We start from the raw sequence: 21,770 nt of genomic DNA, 5'->3' as shown, positions 1-21,770 counted from the left end.
GGAGTGAGCCACCCCACCCCCTCTCCCGGGCGGCTTACGTGGAAGCCGACATGACAGGGGGTTTGGAGCAGGGAAAAAGGGGGCGGGGAGTTCGCTCTGAGGGGAGGGTTAATGCTGGCCTGGAGAGGGTATGGGGTGAGTGGGGGGGGGGAGCCGGTCACTTCCCGCTCTGAGGACCTGGGAGCAGTCCCGCCCACCCGCCCCTTTTGGTGTGTATTTGATAATTTTTAGTTGGCTTTTAGTTTAGGGTCATAGTGGCTGTAGGCGGGGAGAGGGGTCCTTGGAGTTGGTGCTAAATTGGCCTGGGGGGTCCGTCGGGATACGGATTCTCCAGTTGGTATAAGTTTTGGTTGCGGGTCTGGTGATTTGGGGGAATCTTGGTAACGGTGGGCCAGATTCCTAAGTTGGAAGTGGACAACGGGAACCTTTCGGGGTATTTTGGTGCTCTCGAGCCTGTGGGGTAACGGCTGAGAGTAATCTACGGTTGGTCTCTTGTCCACTTGTTTATAATATGGTTAACACCAGACTTTTAGCTTCAAGGACCCCCTCCCCAGATCAGGTTACGGTTAAATGTTGTGTTTGTTTATAATAAAGGCCGCTATGGCCAATTATATCCAACTTGAGACTCATGTCATTATTTGGATGCTGGGAAGGGAAGGGGTCGGAGACCCTTGGGGAGACACTTATTCACGGTGGTCGACAATACCAATGTCATGTGTTCAAAACCCCTGTACCCGTGGTGAAGAGTAAAACCTGTGCAGCCGGCACGTGCACCCGAGCTGCAGCTAGCGGACGAGATACCGGGACTGGTCAGAAAACTGGGTGAGTTACAGCAGCAAAAAAAAAGCACTGCAAATGGAAGTAGACTTCATCTATAGCCTAAAGGTCACTAATCCTGCCTGTAGTGATGCGTATGACCTGAGACTGAACACACTGGGGGTACAGCTGGCAAGTGTTGTGCAGGACATTGAATCTGTGCTGGAGGGCATGGGGCCCCTGGCTGAGACCTACAGGAACCGGGAGCGGTTCGCCTCCTATAAGCTGGACTGTGCTGTAGAGACCGGGACCCCCCAGTAGCAGACACGGCCAGTGTTACTGGCTTCCCGCTTCTGCTTCCAGCAAGCTGCAAGCAGCTGAGTGTGAACAGGAGCATGCACTTCAGACTCCAGCAGAGGCACCACAGGTCCCAGAGTGCCCCACGCAGGAGCAGGACAGTATTTGTGAGACTGTTTGTGCTGCTGAGGCAGCTGAGTGTGAACAAGATCATACATTTCAGACTCCAGCAGAGGCACCACAGGTCCCAGAATGCCCCACGCAGGAGCAGGACATTATATGTGAGACTGTTTGTGCTGATGAAGCCGAGGCTGAGGCACAGACTGGGGCTGGTGATGTTGTGCCCATGGGGTTGGGGGTTGGAGGGGTTTCACATTCTGTCATGGACGTGGCACTGTCTGATGATAATGATGCTACTGATGATAATGTGCATGATATGTGTGACTATCCCCCTTTACCATCTAGTCCACAAGGTGTGGCAGCCCCCCCTGCTGCAGGCCCTCTCCCTGTCAGTCGGCCCAGTGTGACCCGGCAGGTGCCCCCCAGGAATGCCTGGAGCTGCGGCGCCCCATCCTTCACTTCCAGCGCCAGGTATACCGGCCAGACATTTAAGCATATTAATGTGGTGCGGTTTAAATACATAGGTGCCAAGGAGGATCTGCCACAGCGCAGGTATGTGGTGAGAGAGCTGCTATGCGGCCAGATGGGGTTTGTGGTAAATGAGATACTGGCGGTGTCTAATCTTCAGGACAGGCAGGGCTACGAGGTCAGTTTCAAGCTACAGTGTGACCTGGACAGGTTCTGGGCCAATTACCCCAGGTTCAAAGACGCTGAAGGCTGGAATAAATTTATATTGGTTCCTATCTCCAGGCCGGACACAGTCATACCTCCCAACTTTAGGGGAAGGGAAAGAGGGACAAAGTCAGCGGCGCGCGCAAATTTTAGGCCACACCCATTTCACAACTAGCCACGCCCCAACCACACCCATTTAGCACTTCTGATCACAATGTTTCGTTAACAATAATTATGAACAAAAAAATATGGCCACACACGACGCTCCATACTGTACAATGGCCATTGGCCACATTATGCTCCATACTGTATAATGGCCCCACATGATGCTGCGTACAGTATACTTGCCCCACGTGATGGTCCATACAGTATAATGGCGCCACATGATGCTTTGTACAGTATAATGGCCCCACACGATGCTGGGTATAGTATAATGGCCACACAATGCTGGGTACAGTATAATGGCCCCACACAATGCTGGGTGCAGTATAATGGCCACACATGGTTACCCCACCCCCATCATTGCCTTCTCCATCAGTACACACAAACACCTTTCACCGCGCTCCCTCGCAGCAGCCGGCAGCTTCCACTCCCACGGCGCTGAATGGTGTCATCCAGCTGCGCCGCTGACTGCTGTATCCAGCATTACAGCTCAGTCCCCATAGAATGTAATACAGCACAGCCCCATAGAATATAATGCTGCACAGCCCCCATAGAATGTAACGCAGGCAGGTGGCAGCCCCCATAGAATGTAACGCAGGCAGGTGGCAGCCCCCATAGAATGTAACGCAGGCAGGTGGCAGCCCCCATAGAATGTAAGGGGTGCTGCACCAGGTTGGTGGAGAATCCGATGGATGGGTACCAGGGGGAGAGTGGGAGCGGGGTGCGCGCACCATGGGGAGACAAAGTTTAGTTTGTCAGTCCTCCTATGCTGTCAGAGTCTCTGCTGTAACCGCAGCAGGGCAGCGCTGCATGGAGAGGGGGAGAGACACATACATTCACTTACAGTCTGGAGATCCGCTCGCTGCTCCCGCGGTCACACAGACACGGAGTGTCTCACAACTCTGCCCCCGTGCCAGAAACCAGTCCGGGTGCTGCCGCTCTGTCCTCAGAGTCCGCCCACGTCTATAGTTGAGGAGGAAGCCGGAGGCGGGCGGTGAGGCAACTCAAGGGGGCGTGGCTACAACGCAGTCCCAGGGAACGGAACGAACAGCGGGTACTAATCGGGCTCTCTCTACGTCCCGGAAGTGGGCGGGGCTTCACCGGCGGCCGCAAATTCGGGATTTTAAATGCCCGAAGCGGGACAGCGGGACCCCGGTGCCAAAGCGGGACTGTCACGCTGAAATCGGGACGGTTGGGAGGTATGGCAACACTACCATGTATGGCGGGCAATCCCTGCATGTTTATTGGCTGGGAACTCGAGCACGGCGCTCCATCACCTGTGATACCCCAGTAACAAGCTTGTCCGAGCCCCCGATGCCGGATCGAGTAGTGGAGAGCGGCTCCCTCATCACTAGTATCTACATTATTGTGCTGGAGCCGGGAGAGGAATCATCGCATTGTGGGAGAACTTCTCTGGGCTTCTGTCCTCTCATCCTGCAGGTGTCTGACTGGGTCTAATGTGCAACCAGCGAAGCCGCATTCTGTCCACAGCTGTTACCTCACTGTTCACACCACACAGGGACCCCAAAAGAATCTCAGTGCTGAAGGGTTAATGTCCCCCCCAGTAATGGGGAATCTCCAGCACCTACCTCCACCTGCACTAGGGCAGCACACCACATATATGGCTGCTCTGTGCGTACAGGACCTGTGATGAGGTCACAGGAGGGGAGGAGTCAGGGGTCACATGATCAAGGGCCACAGTGTATTAGTGATGGGCAGTCCGGCTCTTTTTGGTGATCCGGCTCTCATGGCTCCGCTCACCAAAAAGAGCCGGCTCTTTCGGCTCACGAATCGGCTCTTTTTAGATCCCTATTGACTATGTGTTCGGGCGTCCGAAACTCCGCCCACCCACCGCAGAAACTCCGCCCACTTCTCAGCAGCCAATTAAATTGAAGAGTGGGCGGGGTTTTGCTCAGGTGGGCGGAGTTACGCCTCCCGAAGTCCGGGATTTTACGCCCAGTGAGAGCCATTCAGGAATTTTAGTGGCTCTCACTGGTGTGCCGGCTCCCATCGTTCACAGCAGGGAGCCGGCTCTTTGTGTCGGCTCGTTCACGAACGACACATCACTACAGTGTATGCAGGACTCTGTGTGCTGACATGTATTCTATTCTTCTCTGCTTAATCGGGCTCTCTCTACGTCCCGGAAGTGGGCGGGGCTTCACCGGCGGCCGCAAATTCGGGATTTTAAATGCCCGAAGCGGGACAGCGGGACCCCGGTGCCAAAGCGGGACTGTCACGCTGAAATCGGGACGGTTGGGAGGTATGCACAGTCACAGTAAATATCACCTTCTGGAATGAGGCCGTTCCCCCACAGGACATCAAGGTGTGGCTCCGGAGACACTGTGACCTTGCCTCTGGACTCTCCAAGGTCAAAGATGAGGATGGTATCTGGACAATGGGGTGGAAAGCTGTGGTGAAACTGCGGCAATTTAATAACATTACTGCCCATTTACCCAACTGCTTCTTCATTGGGAGGGAGAAGGGAAGATGTTATTACCCCGGGCAGCCCAGAAAATGCTTCAAATGTGGTGGGAAAGGTCATCTGGCTAACGCCTGTACTGTGGTGAAGTGCAGCTTGTGTGGGGAAATCGGCCACGTCGCTGCGGATTGCCGGGATGTTAGATGTAACCTCTGCGGTAAGATGGGCCACCCTCACAGGGACTGTCCAGACGCCTGGCATAATATCTTCAGAGTCTTCCCTGATGAGGCTGTACTGGCAGGGGCAGAGGCTCAGGAGGATGAGGATGTGGTGGCAGGGGAGGATTTAATGTCAGGAGAGATGGTGACCAACCCAGATGCACAACAGGAGTCCACTCATGTAACGCCAGAGAAGCAGGGTGCAGAGGGGAACATGGAGGACTCTCCTCAGGTCCAGCAGCCTCAGGTAGCCCCCCTTTCAGCATCACTGTCTGTATCTGATGACTGGAGCGTTAATCATCATAAAAGGAAGAAAAAGAGCACGTCCTCCCGTAAACCTGAGGCAGAATATGACACCGGTCAGAGTGCTACTAGGAAGGTTCAGAATTCTGCAGGAGTGATGGCTGTGTCCATCAAGTATGGAGTTTTATCTGAGTCTAATGATGACGATTATGGGACAGAGTTGAGGAAAGTCGATGCAGAGTGTGACAGGGACATAGAGGACCACCCTCCGTCAAAGCGGAAGCCTTTATCTGTAGACCCTCAGGTAGAGTCTGACATGGACACCCGTGGTGGACAGAACATCCCTGACTCGTGATGATGGCAGTTACTTTGCTCCTTCTCTATTCTGTTGTGATGGCGGGGTTCTCATTAACACTAACCTCAAGTAATGTCAATAGTAATAAGGCAAGGAGGATGAGACATGTGGTGTATGAACATCTCACACATCTGGACACCGATGTCATTTTCCTGCAGGAGACACGACTGACATCTCTGGGGCTTATGAGAGAGGCTGAGAGGGAATGGCGGTGCAGTCCTTCTTTCTGGTCACTGGCTGTGGAGCCTTACGCCGGAGTCGCTGTCCTGTTTAACACCAATGATGTGACTGTGCATAGGATGACGGAGGTGGTCATGGGAAGATGTTTGGTCCTGGAAGTCACTATTCATGGGAGGCGACTCCGGCTTATTAACATCTATGGGCCACAGACAGTGACTGACAGGATTCAGCTGTTTAATAACGTTAAGCCTTACCTCTTCACTTCTCTTCCGGTGGTGATGGCAGGGGACTTTAACGCCATACTGACGTCAGGTGACAGTTCCTCGGGCAGGACCGTGACCAGGGACGGTAAGGTCCTACATAGCATTATAATGCAGGCTGGACTGACTGACGTTTCCGCACAGGGAGGTCGACAGCCAAAATTCACGTATTCATGTTCCAACAGGAGCAGTAGATAGGGTTGACTTCTATGACAATATGACCGACTGGTGGGAGGACGTCAAGGAGGATATCAGATCCCTCTTAAAGAGACTGTCAGTTAATAAAGGGAGGAATAAGTACAGCCAGTACCTAAAGCTGCGTAAAGAATTGGAGTCACTATATTCGGCGGGCGGGGATGACAAAGTGAAGATGGACAGACTGAAATCTGAGATAAGGCAGTATCAGTATAGTAGATATACCTCCCTGGTTCTTGAACGGGATTATGGGTCCTTAGTGGCCCCTGATCTATTTGAGAATTGCAGGGAGAGGGTAGTCAAAAAAAATGGTCACGGGTCTCACTGACTTCCAGGGTGTATTGCAGGATTCACGGGAGGGTATCCTGGAGGTGGTGGGATCTTACTATGCTGACTTGTTTCAGAGGAAAGTTTTGGATATAGATAAGATGGCTCAATTCTTGGAGGCAACTCCGGCGCCTGATACTAATGATCTGGACTTTTCTCCTTTGACATCAGAGTTAACGGTGGAGGAAGTTAAGGAGGCTATTGATAAATTACATCTGAAGAAGGCACCAGGTCCAGATGGCATAACAGCAGAATTTTATAGGAAATTCAGAGACCTCCTGGCTTCAATCCTCGTGGATGTGTATAAAAGTTGTCTAGAAAATCACCTGATGCCTCCATCCATGAGAGTGTCCTCGTTGATTCTGCTGTCTAAAGGTAAAGAGCCGAGCGACATCAAGAACTGGAGGCCGATTGCCCTCTTGAATGTGGACAGGAAGATTCTAGCAAAGATCCTGTTTTCTAGATTAGTCTGTTTGTCCCCAGCACTTTTGGCAGGCTCTCAGTTTGGCACAGTAAAAGGGCGGAACATCTCTGGAGCAGTCATCTCGATACGGGAGATGTTTGAGAGATGTAAAGCTCTGCGGTGTGGGAAATATATTGTTAGTCTGGACCAGGCTAAAGCCTTTGACAGGGTTGATCATGACTATCTGTGGGCCACTTTGTCAAAGTACGGTATTCCGGGACAATTTGTGGATTGGCTGAAGACATTGTACAGAGAGGCGGTGAGCTTTCCTCTGATTAATGGTTGGCAGGGTGACACTCTTGGAGTTGGGGCAGGGGTGAGACAGGGTTGCCCACTGAGTCCGATTCCTGTATGTTTTTGCCCTAGACCCATTTCTGAGGTCACTGCAGGAATGCGATTTTCAGCGGGTGCCGGTCCTCCATTGCCTGCCTCTGAATGTTGTTGCCTATGTGGATGATGTGACGTTGGTGATCTCTAATCATCGAGAGGTGCAGATGTTATCCGTGTCTATCAGAAGTTACTCAGAGGCCTCCGGGTCTCTGGTCAACCTTGAGAAGAGTCAAGCTCTGTGGATATTAGATACTGAATCAAGCTTTGATCTGTGGCAGTTTGCCAAAGCCTCCACCCATATTATGATCCTAGGGGTTAAATTTGGGAAGGATGATAATGCCACGCTAAATTGGGAGGAGAAATTGGAAACAGGAAATGCAAAGGTTCAGCGATGGAAGAACTGGAGGCTGACCTACAGAGAAAGGGTCGCAATGTTGAAGACTTACCTGGTCCCTGTTTTCTTGTATGTCTCTGTCATTTTCCCTTTGCCAGAATCTTTCTCAGCGAGGCTCTTCAGCCTGTTCTTCCAGCTCTTGTGAGGGAATTAGGTTGAACCTAATAAAGAGGGGAATAACGTACCTACGGCGGAGAGAGGGTGGGCTGGATATGTTGAATCCAAGGGTTTTCTTTAACTCCTTGATTCTAAAGGTACATTTTGGGAACATGGACTCAAACAGTAGCTCCCTGTGGGTAAATAGTATCAGGTACTGGATATTGCCTTTTGCAGAATCTTGGGTGTGAGGCGGCAGTCTCAAGAGGAGGAGATGGACAGGTGACCACCTCCCCCAGTATCTGGACTATGGTCTGAAGTGTGTTAGGAGGTGGGGACTGGATAAGTCTTACATTGAGAGCAGTACGAGAAGAGACCTATATGCTCATGTATGTAGGACTTTCTTTTACTCTCCACTGGCCCTGAGAGATTGTGTCACCACCACCCTGCAGGAAAGCCTTAGGTTCCTAAATGGGAAACGACTTCTTCCTAAACTGTTTGATGTCACTTGGCTTTCACTGCATAGTCAGCTCTTTGTCAGGGGGAACCTGAAACATCTGAGTGACTCTGATTGGAATTGTCCCCTTGGTTGTCAGCAGGAGGAGACTATGGAGCACTTTATATGTGACTAGATGGTTGCCCGATTCTAACACATTGGGTATTCTAGAATATGCATGTCCATGTAGTATATTGCCCAGCCACTTAGTATATTGCCCAGCCACGTAGTATATTGCCCAGCCACGTAGTATATTGCCCAGCCACATAGTATATTGCCCAGCCACATAGTATATTGCCCAGCCACGTAGTATATTGCCCAGCCATGCAGTATATTGCCCAGCCACGTAGTATATTGCCCAGCCACACAGTATATTGCCCAGCCACGCAGTATATTGCCCAGCCATGCAGTATATTGCCCAGCCACGTAGTATATTGCCCAGCCATGTAGTATATTGCCCAGCCACGTAGTATATTGCCCAGTCACGTAGTATATAACACAGCCCATGTAGTATATAGCACAGCCCACGTAGTATATTGCCCAGCCCATGTATTATATTGCCCAGTCCACGTAGTATATAGCAATGTGGGCATCATATCCCTGTTAAAAAAAAAAAAAAGAATTAAAATAAAAAATCGTTATATACTCACCCTCCATAGGCCCCTCGGATCCACAACAGGCCTTTCCCGCTCGTGACGCTCCGGTAACCGGTCCATGCTGCGGTCTCGCGAGATGATGACGCTGCGGTCTCGCGAGATGATGACGTAGCGGTCTCGCGAGACCGCCACGTCATCATCTCGCGAGATCGCAGCATGGACCGGTTACCGGAGCAGGCCTTCCCCGCTCGCGACGCTCCGGTAACCGGTCAATGCTGCAGTCTCGCGAGAAAGGCCTGTTGTGGATCCGAGGGGCCGACGGACGATGAGTATGTAACTTTTTTATTTTTTTTATTATTTTTAACATTAGATCTTTTTACTATTAATGCTGCATAGGCAGCATGAATAGTAAAAAATTGGTCACACAGGGTTAATAGCAGCATTAACCGAGTGCGGTCAATGCTGCCATTAACCCTGTGTGAGCGCTGACCGGAGGGGAGTATGCGTGCGCCGGGCACTGACTGCGGGGAGTAGGGAGCGGCCATTTTCTTCCGGACTGTGCGCATCGCTGATTGGCCGTGGCTGTTTTGCCACGACCAATCAGCGACTTGGATTTCCATGACAGACAGTGGCCACGACCAATGAATATCTGTGACAGACAGAAAGACAGAAGAACAGACAGATGGAAGTGACCCTTAGACAATTATACAGTAGATTGCTGGGGAGGGAGGAAGATCTGGGAGGAAGTGTCAGATAATCTAAAAATCCCCAGACTGCGGACCCTAAAGTATCCTGACATAATCTATGGTGTCCCCTCCACTGTTAGTAACATCGACAGAGAGACGATGTACATTATAATAAGTGTCGTCAAATACTATCAAAGGCACATGAGAACCCAGGTGTCACTGGACAATGAGCTGTTCGATCACACCGCTGCGGCTGGTCAGGTTATGTCAGAACTCCGGTGGATAAAATCGCTAGAAGTTGGAAGGAGTCTGAGAAATATTAAGTTATGGAGGAATGTAAAATTCAGTTCAAAATTCAGGAAATATGATTTTTTTTTTTGCTTAATTTTCTTCTACCTCCAGGTGTGGACACTTTAATTTATGTATGATTATGATCTGATTATTTAGTACTTGTGTATATATAACCAAAGTGAATTGTGTTTTGTAATTCTGGGTGATTTTTGTTTTTATTATAATTGTATTTATGTTTGTTTTTTATAATAAAAATTGTCCCTATGTACAAGAGTATAACTACTATAATACAGCTCCTATGTACAAGAACATAACTACTATAATACTGCTCCCTATGTACAAGAATATAACTACTATTATAATGTCCCTATGTACAAGAATATAACTACTATAATACTGCCTCCTATGTACAAGAATATAACTACTATAATACTGCTCCTATGTACAAGAATATAACTACTATAATACTGCTCCTATGTACAAGAATATAACTACTATAATACTGCCCCTATGTAAAAGAATATAACTACTATAATACTGTCCCATATGTACAAAAATATAACTGCTATAATACTGCTCCTATGTACATGAATATAACTACTATAATACTGCCCCTATGTATAAGAATATAACTACTATAATACTGCTCCTATGTACAAGAATATAACTACTATAATACTGCCTCTATGTAAAAGAATATAACTACTATAATACTGTCCCATATGTACAAGAATATAACTACTATAATACTGCCCCTATGTACAAGAATATAACTACTATAATACTGCCCCTATGTAAAAGAATATAACTACTATAATACTGTCCCATATGTACAAGAATATAACTGCTATAATACTGCTCCTATGTACAAGAATATAACTACTATAATACTGCCCCTATGTACAAGAATATAACTACTATAATACTGCTCCTATGTACAAGAATATAACTACTATAATACTGCTCCTATGTACATGAATATAACTACTATAATACTGATCCTATGTACAAGAATATAACTGCTATAATACTGCTCCTATGTACAAGAATATAACTACTATAATACTGATCCTATGTACAAGAATATAACTGCTATAATACTGCTCCTATGTACAAGAATATAACTACTATAATACTGCCCGTATGTAAAAGAATATAACTACTATAATACTGTCCCATATGTACAAGAATATAACTGCTATAATACTGCTCCTATGTACATGAATATAACTGCTATAATACTGCTCCTATGTACAAGAATATAACTACTATAATACTGATCCTATGTACAAGAATATAACTGCTATAATACTGCTCCTATATACAAGAATATAACTACTATAATACTGATCCTATGTACAAGAATATAACTGCTATAATACTGCTCCTATGTACAAGAATATAACTACTATAATACTGCCCCTATGTAAAAGAATATAACTACTATAATACTGTCCCATATGTACAAGAATATAACTGCTATAATACTGCTCCTATGTACATGAATATAACTGCTATAATACTGCTCCTATGTACAAGAATATAACTACTATAATACTGCCCCTATGTACAAGAATATAACTACTATAATACTGCTCCTATGTACAAGAATATAACTACTATAATACTGCTCCTATGTACATGAATATAACTGCTATAATACTGCTCTTATGTACAAGAATATAACTACTATAATACTGATCCTATGTACAAGAATATAACTGCTATAACACTGCTCCTATGTACAAGAATATAACTACTATAATACTGCCCCATATGTACAAGAATATAACTACTACAATACTGTTCCTATGTACAAGAATATAACTACTATAATACTGCTTCCTATGTACCTGCCTAGATAATCTGTATCCACGCGATACTCCTTTCTTTATATGTGCAGAATGGGTAATTTGGTGCATTTGAATACTTTTTTGTATGACGTCTCATCTTCACCTATTTTAAAACTGAGTGCACCTGAAATGAGCTGATAAGTGGAGATTAATGGCCTCAGAGGAACCTCGCTTTAGAGAAAAGCTTCCTTGAAATGTCGCTTGTGCCACAGACTAGATTGAATCATCTGAAAGCCTTTATGTATAATATGCTATGGTTGCAGTCATATAAAGGGTAATTGCGGCGGCGGTAATTATCCTTCACTAATTGATGCCATTAATTTACCCAAACAGTAAAAGATTCAAGATGAAAGCACAATTACAGTTGGACGATCATTCATTCCAATGTTTATCAAAATCATTTATCAACGAGGCCCCCGACAACGATTGTTAAGGAGGCTTCTCGGCGTATGCTAGACCCCATAGAGAGAAATATCACCATACCGTATGTTCCCAGGCTCAGATATGGCATCAGTGCAAAAAGTGTTGGAAAATCAGCCCAAAACTGAACCCTTACTGCTAATAAACCTACCTGGGCTGATCCGAGTCAAGTGCATTTAGGTAGGGAACTTTTAGACGCTCTATGGTTCAGGCTAGAATATTTTTGCTGACGATGAACTGTTTTGTTGTTGTTAAAATATGTACTATGCTAACGAGTGTAATATGGGAAAAAAGATATTTTTTTCACTTTTTTTTCCTTCATTTTTTTTGATGATGTTTGTGTGTATGAGAATATATATATATATATATATATATATATATATATATATATATATATACTGTGTGTGTATATATATATATATATATATATATATATACACACACACAAATACAAACAAGACATCTGCAAAAATGTAAAATAAAATGGAAAAAAAAAAATTTCTTTCCATATTATAAACGTTAGCATAGTACATATTTGTAACAAAAAGGTGTGTGTGTGTGTGTGTGTATATATATATATGTATATGTATATGTATATATATATATATATATATATATATATATATATATATATACTTTACATAATTTGTCACTCAAAAGGTCATAAAAGATTTCTGGGGAATAATATATTTTTTTCTTTATCGTGCATTTTTTCCTCTGTAACTGGAACCTAGATAGGAACCTCAGTTATAGTGGAAACATCCCATTATATGACCAATATTGGCTTTGCTGTACAGGTCAGTGCCGCTGCTTTTATTTGTTGCATAGGGGTCATTGAATGATATGCAGCTGGCACAAGAGTAGACATCAGAAGTATCTGTTAAGATGCTTGAGACCTGCCCCAAGTATGTAGACTTACAGCAAAGTGTAACTTCCGCTCATGTCTTTTTTGATTTATGATTCATGTAGTATCACGTTCCCCCTGCAGCAGACACCAGCAGCTTCCCTTATGATTGACAACAGCTGCTCATTAAGAAAAGGAATTGTTAGCAAAAAAAAACTCTTTTAGGCCATGTGCACACGTTCAGGTTTTTTCGCGATAAAAACTCATTAAAAACGCATGCATTATGCATTCTATCATTTAGAATGCATTCTGCATGTTTTGTGCACATGGATGCGTTTTTTTCCGCGAAAAAAACGCATTGCGGTAAAAAAATGAGCATGTTCATTAATTTTGCGGTTTTTCAGCGTCTTTCCCGCATTTCTATGCATCTGGGAAAAAAACGCACAAAAAACGCGGAAAAAACGCATACGGATTTCTGGCAGAAATTTCCGTTTTTTTGTCAGAAAAATTTCTGCAAGAAATCCGGACGTGTGCACATACCCTTTAAGCCCATCTCTAATATCTCCACCAACATTATCTTCTGCTATATTGTAGCACTAGAGAACGTCTATAGACATCAATCCCATGAAGCTGCTTATTAGACCTTATCAATGCAAGATACTTGGATAGCAGCTCACATGAAAGAATCAAAAAATTCCATTTATTCCGCAATACAAAACTGGAGAAAAAAACCCCTAAAAACTGGAGAAGATTAAATTATTGTTAATCACATTGTATCTTTCCCTCCGAGCCATTATAAAGCCGGCGATATTTGCTCGTCATGTTCTTCCAATCATTTACACATCAAGACCAATTACAAAAACCTTCAAAGACGATTTTTTTCAAAAGAAACATTTCCTATTTGATTTGCAACATCAGCACTTAATTGAGAGCGCGTTTCACTGTCATCAAGCACAGATTAAAGGGAGATCCTTGTGCATTATTCAGAGTGTAATAAATTGGTGAAGAACTCGAGAGATCACTGAGAAGGATGGTGTGAGAACACGGACACAGTGCGGGCTGCTAATTACTGAGGGTCACTGAGGAAATATCCTCAGATATGGTGAGAAGTCAGGGGAGGGAGGGGAATGGGGAAACAGGTCACAGAATAGACTGTTGGTAAAAAGCAAACATCGGTAATAAAAAGCATAGTGGAGCCCATTGAAATAAAAATAAGGGTATGGACACCTTTGGCATGTAAAAAAAATTCTCATATTGGTTACCTTTGGTTAAAAAAAGCTGAACTAAGTTTCAGAAATGCAGTGTGCAGCATGCTCCTAGTTTCACAATGTTCTGGTATGAATGTGTCCCTCTTAAAAATACAGGCTGTATTTGAGCTTGTGTGTCTCTCCCAGTAATATAGGCTGGATGTGAGCTCAGTGTGTCTCTCCCAGTAATATAGGATGGATGTGAGATCTGTGTGTCTCTCACAGTAATAAAGGCTGGATGTGAGCTCAGTGTGTCTCTCCCAGTAATATAGGCTGGATGTGAGATCTGTGTGTCTCTCCCAGTAATATAGGCTGGATGTGAGCTCTGTGTCTCTCCCAGTAATATAGGCTGGATGTGAGATCTGTGTGTCTCTCCCAATAATATAGGCTGGGTGTGAGATCTGTGTGTCTCTACCAGTAATATAGGCTGGATGTGAGCTCAGCGTGTCTCTCCCAGTAATATAGGCTGGATGTGAGATCTGTGTGTCTCTCCCAGTAATATACACTGGATGTGAGATCTGTGTGTCTCTCCCAGTAATATAGGCTGAATGTGAGATCTGTGGGTCTTTCCCAGTAATATAGGCTGGATGTGAGCCCTGTGTGTCTCCCAGTAATATAGGCTGGATGTGAGCTCAGCATGTCTCTCCCAGTAATATACACTGGATGTGAGATCTGTGTGTCTCTCCCAGTAATATGCACTGGATGTGAGATCTGTGTGTCTTTCCCAGTAATATAGGCTGGATGTGAGCTCTGTGTGTCTCTCCCAGTAACATAGGCTGGATGTGAGGTCCGTGTGTCTCTCCCAGTAATATATGCATGTCGAAAAGCCGCGGAGACACCATCACGTGTTTCTCAACGCAAGCAATGAATAGCCAGGTCTTTCACCAGGAAGGAACAACCACGGGAAGGGCAGCATCCAATAAAGGAAAACCACCTATGCCAAAACATGGTGTCCATCCACAGACAGCTGTTTCGGGGTATTTGCCCCTCATCAGTGTGGAGTAGGAAACTGGCTATTAGGAGCAGTGCCTAGTGAAAAGGCTATGAACATAAGGATGAATGACCCTTCCCGTGGTTGTTCCTTCCCGGTGAAAGACCTGGCTATTCATTGCTGGCGTTGAGAAATACGTGATGGTGTCTCCGCGGCTTTTCTACATGCATTTGCATATCTCCCATAAGGGATAGGGGCAGTGTTCTGGATCACTGCATTGAGAAACACATGATGGTGTCTGTTATGATCTGGTGGCCTAGGAGCAGCATGAGACATACTCTGGAGAAGGTGGCACCTGTACTGACCGCAGACCCTGAACTTAACACCGCAACTAGAAGTAGCCGTGGAATGTACCTAACACTCCCTAGACATCTCGACACAGCCGGAGGACTAAATTCCCCTAGAGACAGAAAAGGGAAAACTATCTTGCCTCAGAGAAAATCCCCAAAGGATAGACAGCCCCCCCACAAATATTGACTGTGAGAGGAGAGAGAAATAACATACGCAGACTGAAATCAGGATTTAGCAAAGGAGGCCACTCTAGCTAAATAGAAAGAATAGGACAGAGTACTATGCGGTCAGTATTAAAACACTAGAAAATATCCACCACAGAAAATACAAAATCTCCACAACTAACTAAAGATATGGAGGGTATATCTGCATCTCCAGAGATACCAGCTTGGCTGAACAAATCCTTATGCAGACCAAGCTGGACAAGACAAAACATGGAAAAGAACTGAACAATAAGGCCCACAGCATGTGGACTGCAAAAAACAAGGCCAGAACTTATCTTTGTTGAAATTAACAGCAAAGCAGGAGAGACCAGGCAGGGATGTGAATCCTCCAGGAACAATGGACAACTGGCACTGACTAAAGGGTCAAGCAAGACTAAATAGCCCAGTCAGAGTTGCAATAAGTGGACACACCTGATAAATGCTGCGATCCAAAGACAGCAGCGCTACCACTTATAACCACCGGAGGGAGCCCAAGAGCAGAATTCACAACAGGTGTCTCCGCGGTGTTGGATGTTTTGATCTCCCCGAGGTCATTCATCCTTATGTTCATAGCCTTTTCACTAGGCACTGCTCCTAATAGCCAGTTTCCTACTCCACACTGATGAGGGGCAAATACCCCGAAACAGCTGTCTGTGGATGGATACCATGTTTTGGCATAGGTGGTTTTCCTTTATTGGATGCAGCCCTTCCCGTGGTTGTTCCTTCCCGGTGAAAGACCTGGCTATTCATTGCTTGCATTGAGAAACACGTGATGGTGTCTCCGTGGCTTTTCTACATGCATTTGCATATCTCCTATAAGGGATGGGGGCAGTGTTCTGGATCACTGCGTTGAGAAACACGTGATGGTGTCTCCGCGGTGTTGGATGTTTTGATCTCCCCGAGGTCATTCATCCTTATGTTCATCTCCCAGTAATATAGGCTGGATGTGAGCTCTGTGTGTCTTTCCCAGTAATATAGGCTGGATGTGAGGTCTGTGTGTCTTTCCTAGTAATATAGGTTGAATGTGAGGTCTGTGTGTTCCTCCCAGTAATATAGGCTGGATGTGAGATCACTGTGTCTCTCCCAGTGATATAGGTTGAATGTGAGGTCTGTGTGTCTCTCACAGTAATATAGGCTAGATATGAGATCTGTGTGTCTCTCCCAGTAATATAGGCTGGATGTGAGATCTGTGTGTCTATCCCAGTAATATAATATGGATGTGAGGTCTGTGTGTCTCTCCCAGTAATAAAAGCTGTATGTGAGGTCTGTGCCTTTCCCAGTAATATAGGCTGAATGTGAGCTTGTGTGTCTCTCCAAGTAATATAAGATAGATATGAGGTCTGTGTGTCTCTCCCAGTAATATTGGTTGGACGTGAGCTCTGTGTGTCTCTCCTAGTAATATAAGATGGATGTGAGATCTCTGTGTCTCTCCCAGTAATATAGGTTATATGTGAGCTCTGTGTGTCTCTCCCAGTAACAAAAGCTGGATGTGAAGTCTGTATGTCTCTCCCAGTAATATAGGCTGGATGTGAGCTCTGTGTCTCTCTCCCAGTAATATAGGTTGTATGTGAGCTCTGTGTGTCTCTCCCAGTAAAATAGGCTGGATGTGAGGTCTGTGTCTCTCCCAGTAAGCTAGGTTGGATGTGAGCTCTGTGTCTCTCTCCCAGTAATATAGGTTGTATGTGAGCTCTGTGTGTCTCTCCCAGTAAAATAGGCTGGATGTGAGGTCTGTGTCTCTCCCAGTAAGCTAGGTTGGATGTGAGCTCTGTGTCTCTCTCCCAGTAATATACAGGTCCTTCTCAAAAAATTAGCATATAGTGTTAAATTTCATTATTTACCATAATGTAATGATTACAATTAAACTTTCATATATTATAGATTCATTATCCACCAACTGAAATTTGTCAGGTCTTTTATTGTTTTAATACTGATGATTTTGGCATACAACTCCTGATAACCCAAAAAACCTGTCTCAATAAATTAGCATATCAAGAAAAGGTTCTCTAAACGACCTATTACCCTAATCTTCTGAATCAACTAATTAACTCTAAACACATGCAAAAGATACCTGAGGCTTTTAAAAACTCCCTGCCTGGTTCATTACTCAAAACCCCCATCATGGGTAAGACTAGCGACCTGACAGATGTCAAGAAGGCCATCATTGACACCCTCAAGCAAGAGGGTAAGACCCAGAAAGAAATTTCTCAACAAATAGGCTGTTCCCAGAGTGCTGTATCAAGGCACCTCAATGGTAAGTCTGTTGGAAGGAAACAATGTGGCAGAAAACGCTGTACAACGAGAAGAGGTGACCAGACCCTGAGGAAGATTGTGGAGAAGGACCGATTCCAGATCTTGGGGAACCTGAGGAAGCAGTGGACTGAGTCTGGTGTGGAAACATCCAGAGCCACCGTGCACAGGCGTGTGCAGGAAATGGGCTACAGGTGCCGCATTCCCCAGGTAAAGCCACTTTTGAACCATAAACAGCGGCAGAAGCGCCTGACCTGGGCTACAGAGAAGCAGCACTGGACTGTTGCTAAGTGGTCCCAAGTACTTTTTTCTGATGAAAGCAAATTTTGCATGTCATTCGGAAATCAAGGTGCCAGAGTCTGGAGGAAGACTGGGGAGAAGGAAATGCCAAAATGCCTGAAGTCCAGTGTCAAGTACCCACAGTCAGTGATGGTGTGGGGTGCCATGTCAGCTGCTGGTGTTGGTCCACTGTGTTTCATCAAGGGCAGGGTCAATGCAGCTAGCTATCAGGAGATTTTGGAGCACTTCATGCTTCCATCGGCTGAAATGCTTTATGGAGATGAAGATTTCATTTTTCAGCACGACCTGGCACCTTCTCACAGTGCCAAAACCACTGGTAAATGGTTTACTGACCATGGTATTACTGTGCTCAATTGGCCTGCCAACTCTCCTGACCTGAACCCCATAGAGAATCTGTGGGATATTGTGAAGAGAAAGTTGAGAGACGCAAGACCCAACACTCTGGATGAGCTTAAGGCCGCTATTGAAGCATCCTGGGCCTCCATAACATCTCAGCAGTGTCACAGGCTGATTGCCTCCATGCCACGCCGCATTGAAGCAGTCATTTCTGCCAAAGGATTCCCGACCAAGTATTGAGTGCATAACTGAACATTATTATTTGATGGTTTTTTTGTTTGCTATTAAAAAACACTTTTATTTGATTGGTCGGGTGAAATATGCTAATTTATTGAGACAGGTTTTTTGGGTTATCAGGAGTTGTATGCCAAAATCATCAGTATTAAAACAATAAAAGACCTGACAAATTTCAGTTGGTGGATAATGAATCTATAATATATGAAAGTTTAATTGTAATCATTACATTATGGTAAATAATGAAATTTAACACTATATGCTAATTTTTTGAGAAGGACCTGTAGGCTGGATGTGAGCTCTGTGTGTCTTTCCCAGTAATATAGGCTGGATGTGAGCTCTGCGTGTCTCTCCCAGTAATATAGGCTAGAAGTGAGCTCTGGGTGTCTCTCCCAGTAATATAGGCTGGATGTGAGCTCTGTGTGTCTCTCCCAGTAATATAGGCTGGGTGTGAGATCTGTGTGTCTCTCCCAGTAATATAGGCTGGATGTGAGATCGGTGTGTCTCTCCCAGTGATATAGGCTGGATGTGAGATCTGTGTGTCTCTCCCAGTAATATAGGCTGGATGTGAGATCGGTGTGTCTCTCCCAGTAATATAGGCTGGATGTGAGATCTGTGTCTCTCCCAGTAATATAGGCTGGATGTGAGGTCTGTGTGTGTCTTTCCCAGTAATATAGGCTGGATGTGAGGTCTGTGTGTCTCTCCCAGTAATATAGGCTGGATGTGAGGTCTGTGTGTCTCTCCCAGTAATACAGGCTGGATGTGATGTCTGTGTGTCTCTCCCAGTAATATAGGCTGGATGTGAGATCTGTGTGTCTCTCCCAGTAATATAGGCTGGATGTGAGCTTTGAGTGTCCCTCCCAGTAATATAGGGTGGATGTGAGATCTATGTGTACAGGATACTGCTGCTTTCACTGGCTCCCATGTGTCAGCACAGCTTCATTCCTCATGAAGGACCATGATGGTACAACCCCTTATGTCCTATTTTTAAAATAGACTGTTAATGTTTGATTGGTGGAGATCTGAGCCTCGAGACTTCTTCCACCTGTAAAATTAAACATGAATGACTGATCCTGAGTAAGACCATCAATGTTTAAGTTCCAAAAATCATTTTTCCAGAGGAGTTTTACTAGAAATGATCATGCGATTTATCGGATTCACTACTTCATGACACGATCACCAGCCATTAGATATAGGAAATGTTCTTACCTCGTATTTTGGAGGAATGCGAGCACCAAATCCAAGGGCAGAGAATCGTTTATCACTAAAAAAGAGGCGACAATGAAGAGTAAATAGGGGTCTGACATAAAGCGTGACGGTCCATGCAGAGTGACTGAGAAGACTGAGAAGGCCACGTATCATATCTGGAGTCACAAACAGTACAGACACAGAGGAAGGGGTGCTGAACACCTGTCATAATCTTGGCAGATTTCTCCCACAGCAACTAAGGCCTTCAGATACTCGTTGGGCTGGTAAGGGTTAATGTAATGAAGGGAGCAGCTATTTCGGGGATCTCCGTTGGACGCTGTGAAGTCTATGGCAACCTTACGAGAAGAAGCAGAGAGTCAAGCATGTTAGCGAGTTCCTGTTACGGCCATGAAGGTGCAGATGTTGACTAGATGTGCATGCAAGGAGTTAAAAAGGATTATTTCATAAACAAATGTGATCCCTATCCACATTGCTGGGGGTCCCAATGGAGCACTGGTGAGCATGTGCAAAACCACCCCTATAGACAGTGAATGGAGCTCTAGTGAGCATGAGCAAAACCACCCCTGTAGGCAGTGAATGGGGGAATAGTGAGCATGTGCAACACCACAACTATAGACAGTGAATGGAGCTCTAGTGAGCATGTGCAATACCACCCCTATAGCCAGTGAATAGAGGAGTAGTGAGCATGTGCAATACCACAGCTATAGATCGTGAATAGAGCTCTAGTGAGCATGTGCAATACCACCGCTATAGACAGTGAATAGAGCTCTAGTGAGCATGTGCAATACCACCGCTATAGACAGTGGATGGGGCGCTAGTGAACATGTGCAACACCACCGCTATAGACAGTGAATGGGGGAATTGTGAGCATGTTCAATACCATCGCTGTAGACAGTGAATGGAATAGAGTACATAAACCACCACAAAATGACTAAAATATAAACAAACTTTATTGCATCAATGCAACCAATACAAGCCATCAAAATTGGCTAAGAAGAGGAGAATAAGTACAGAGACACACTAGTGCAGCAAAAGGAGATGAACAGTGACTCATGAAATAACCAGGGGTATAGCACGACAGAACATTACATCCTTATAATCAATAAACTCAAGGGGTAAAAGCACCCACGTCAAATCTACATATTTGGTCAATCATCTTGCTCACCCAAGTTCACTGGCAAAGTCACCGCGTCTCCTTCGCTGACCCCTTGACGCGCGTTTCGCGTTAGATGCTTCTTCAGAAGAAGTTTATGTACTCTATTTCTTGTTTGGTGTGCCTATATCCATGAGAGTATTCCATCTGCTTATATAACATACTGCATTAATGCATTTATTAAGGGAGCGAGATTTTTGTTCTCCTCAGCCGTGGTATTTTTGGTTTTTTGTGACTCTGCATTTTAGACAGGAAATGGAGTAGTAGTGAACATGTGCAACACTACCCCCATAGGCAATGAATGGAGCTCTAGTGAGCATGTGCAACACCACCCCTATAGGCAATGAATGGAGCTCTAGTGAGCATGTGCAACACCACCCCTATAGACAGTGAATGGAGCTCTATTTAGCATGCTCACTACTGCTCCATTCCCGCAGAAAACTTTAGTTTCCCTGTTTCTGATTATGGTGGGGTCCTCGTGGTTGTGACCCCAGTGATCATGCATTTAGCACATATCTTGTGGATAGATGATATATGGTATTTATGGGACAATCCCTGTAATTAGAAGGAGCAGATGCAAAATGATAGGACAACTATGAGGACCACGACCGCTAGTGACACTAACATTGTGCCACTTCTACCTCTTCTAGGAGTTAAAAAATGATGTCCCCTCCTTTACTTCCATGGAGGGGACCATAGTCATAATGGGCAGAAATACCGAGGCAGTTGTGGGTGTAAAATGAAAGGGATGATGGGCAGTTGAAGGAGGAGCAGAGGCAAATGTGGCATAATTTTTCCATTTATTGAGCATGATGGTGGCCATGATGGTAAGAACCCTTTCCTTGTAAATGGACCCCCTGACCATGCATATGTCATTCCATATCTC

At 45.2% G+C, this 21,770-nt stretch overlaps 1 protein-coding gene across 2 annotated transcripts in view; it reads right to left on the bottom strand.

Moving 5' to 3' along the window:
* Positions 1 to 21,770, bottom strand: part of CPNE7 (copine 7) — a 142,812-nt gene that overhangs the window by 24,050 nt on the left and 96,992 nt on the right. For both annotated transcript variants that reach the window (XM_077288446.1, XM_077288447.1), the window contains exons 11-12: positions 19,933 to 20,066; positions 19,732 to 19,786 (exon numbers count right to left, since the gene is read on the bottom strand). In XM_077288446.1, the coding sequence (XP_077144561.1) occupies positions 19,732 to 19,786; positions 19,933 to 20,066 (189 nt within the window). The remainder of the gene's footprint in view (positions 1 to 19,731; positions 19,787 to 19,932; positions 20,067 to 21,770) is intronic.

Source organism: Ranitomeya variabilis, chromosome 2 (assembly GCF_051348905.1).
Source record: "Ranitomeya variabilis isolate aRanVar5 chromosome 2, aRanVar5.hap1, whole genome shotgun sequence".
Classification (NCBI taxonomy): Eukaryota; Metazoa; Chordata; class Amphibia; order Anura; family Dendrobatidae; genus Ranitomeya; species Ranitomeya variabilis.
Note: the sequence above shows the minus strand (reverse complement) of the source record. Positions and strands in the feature narration are given on the sequence as shown.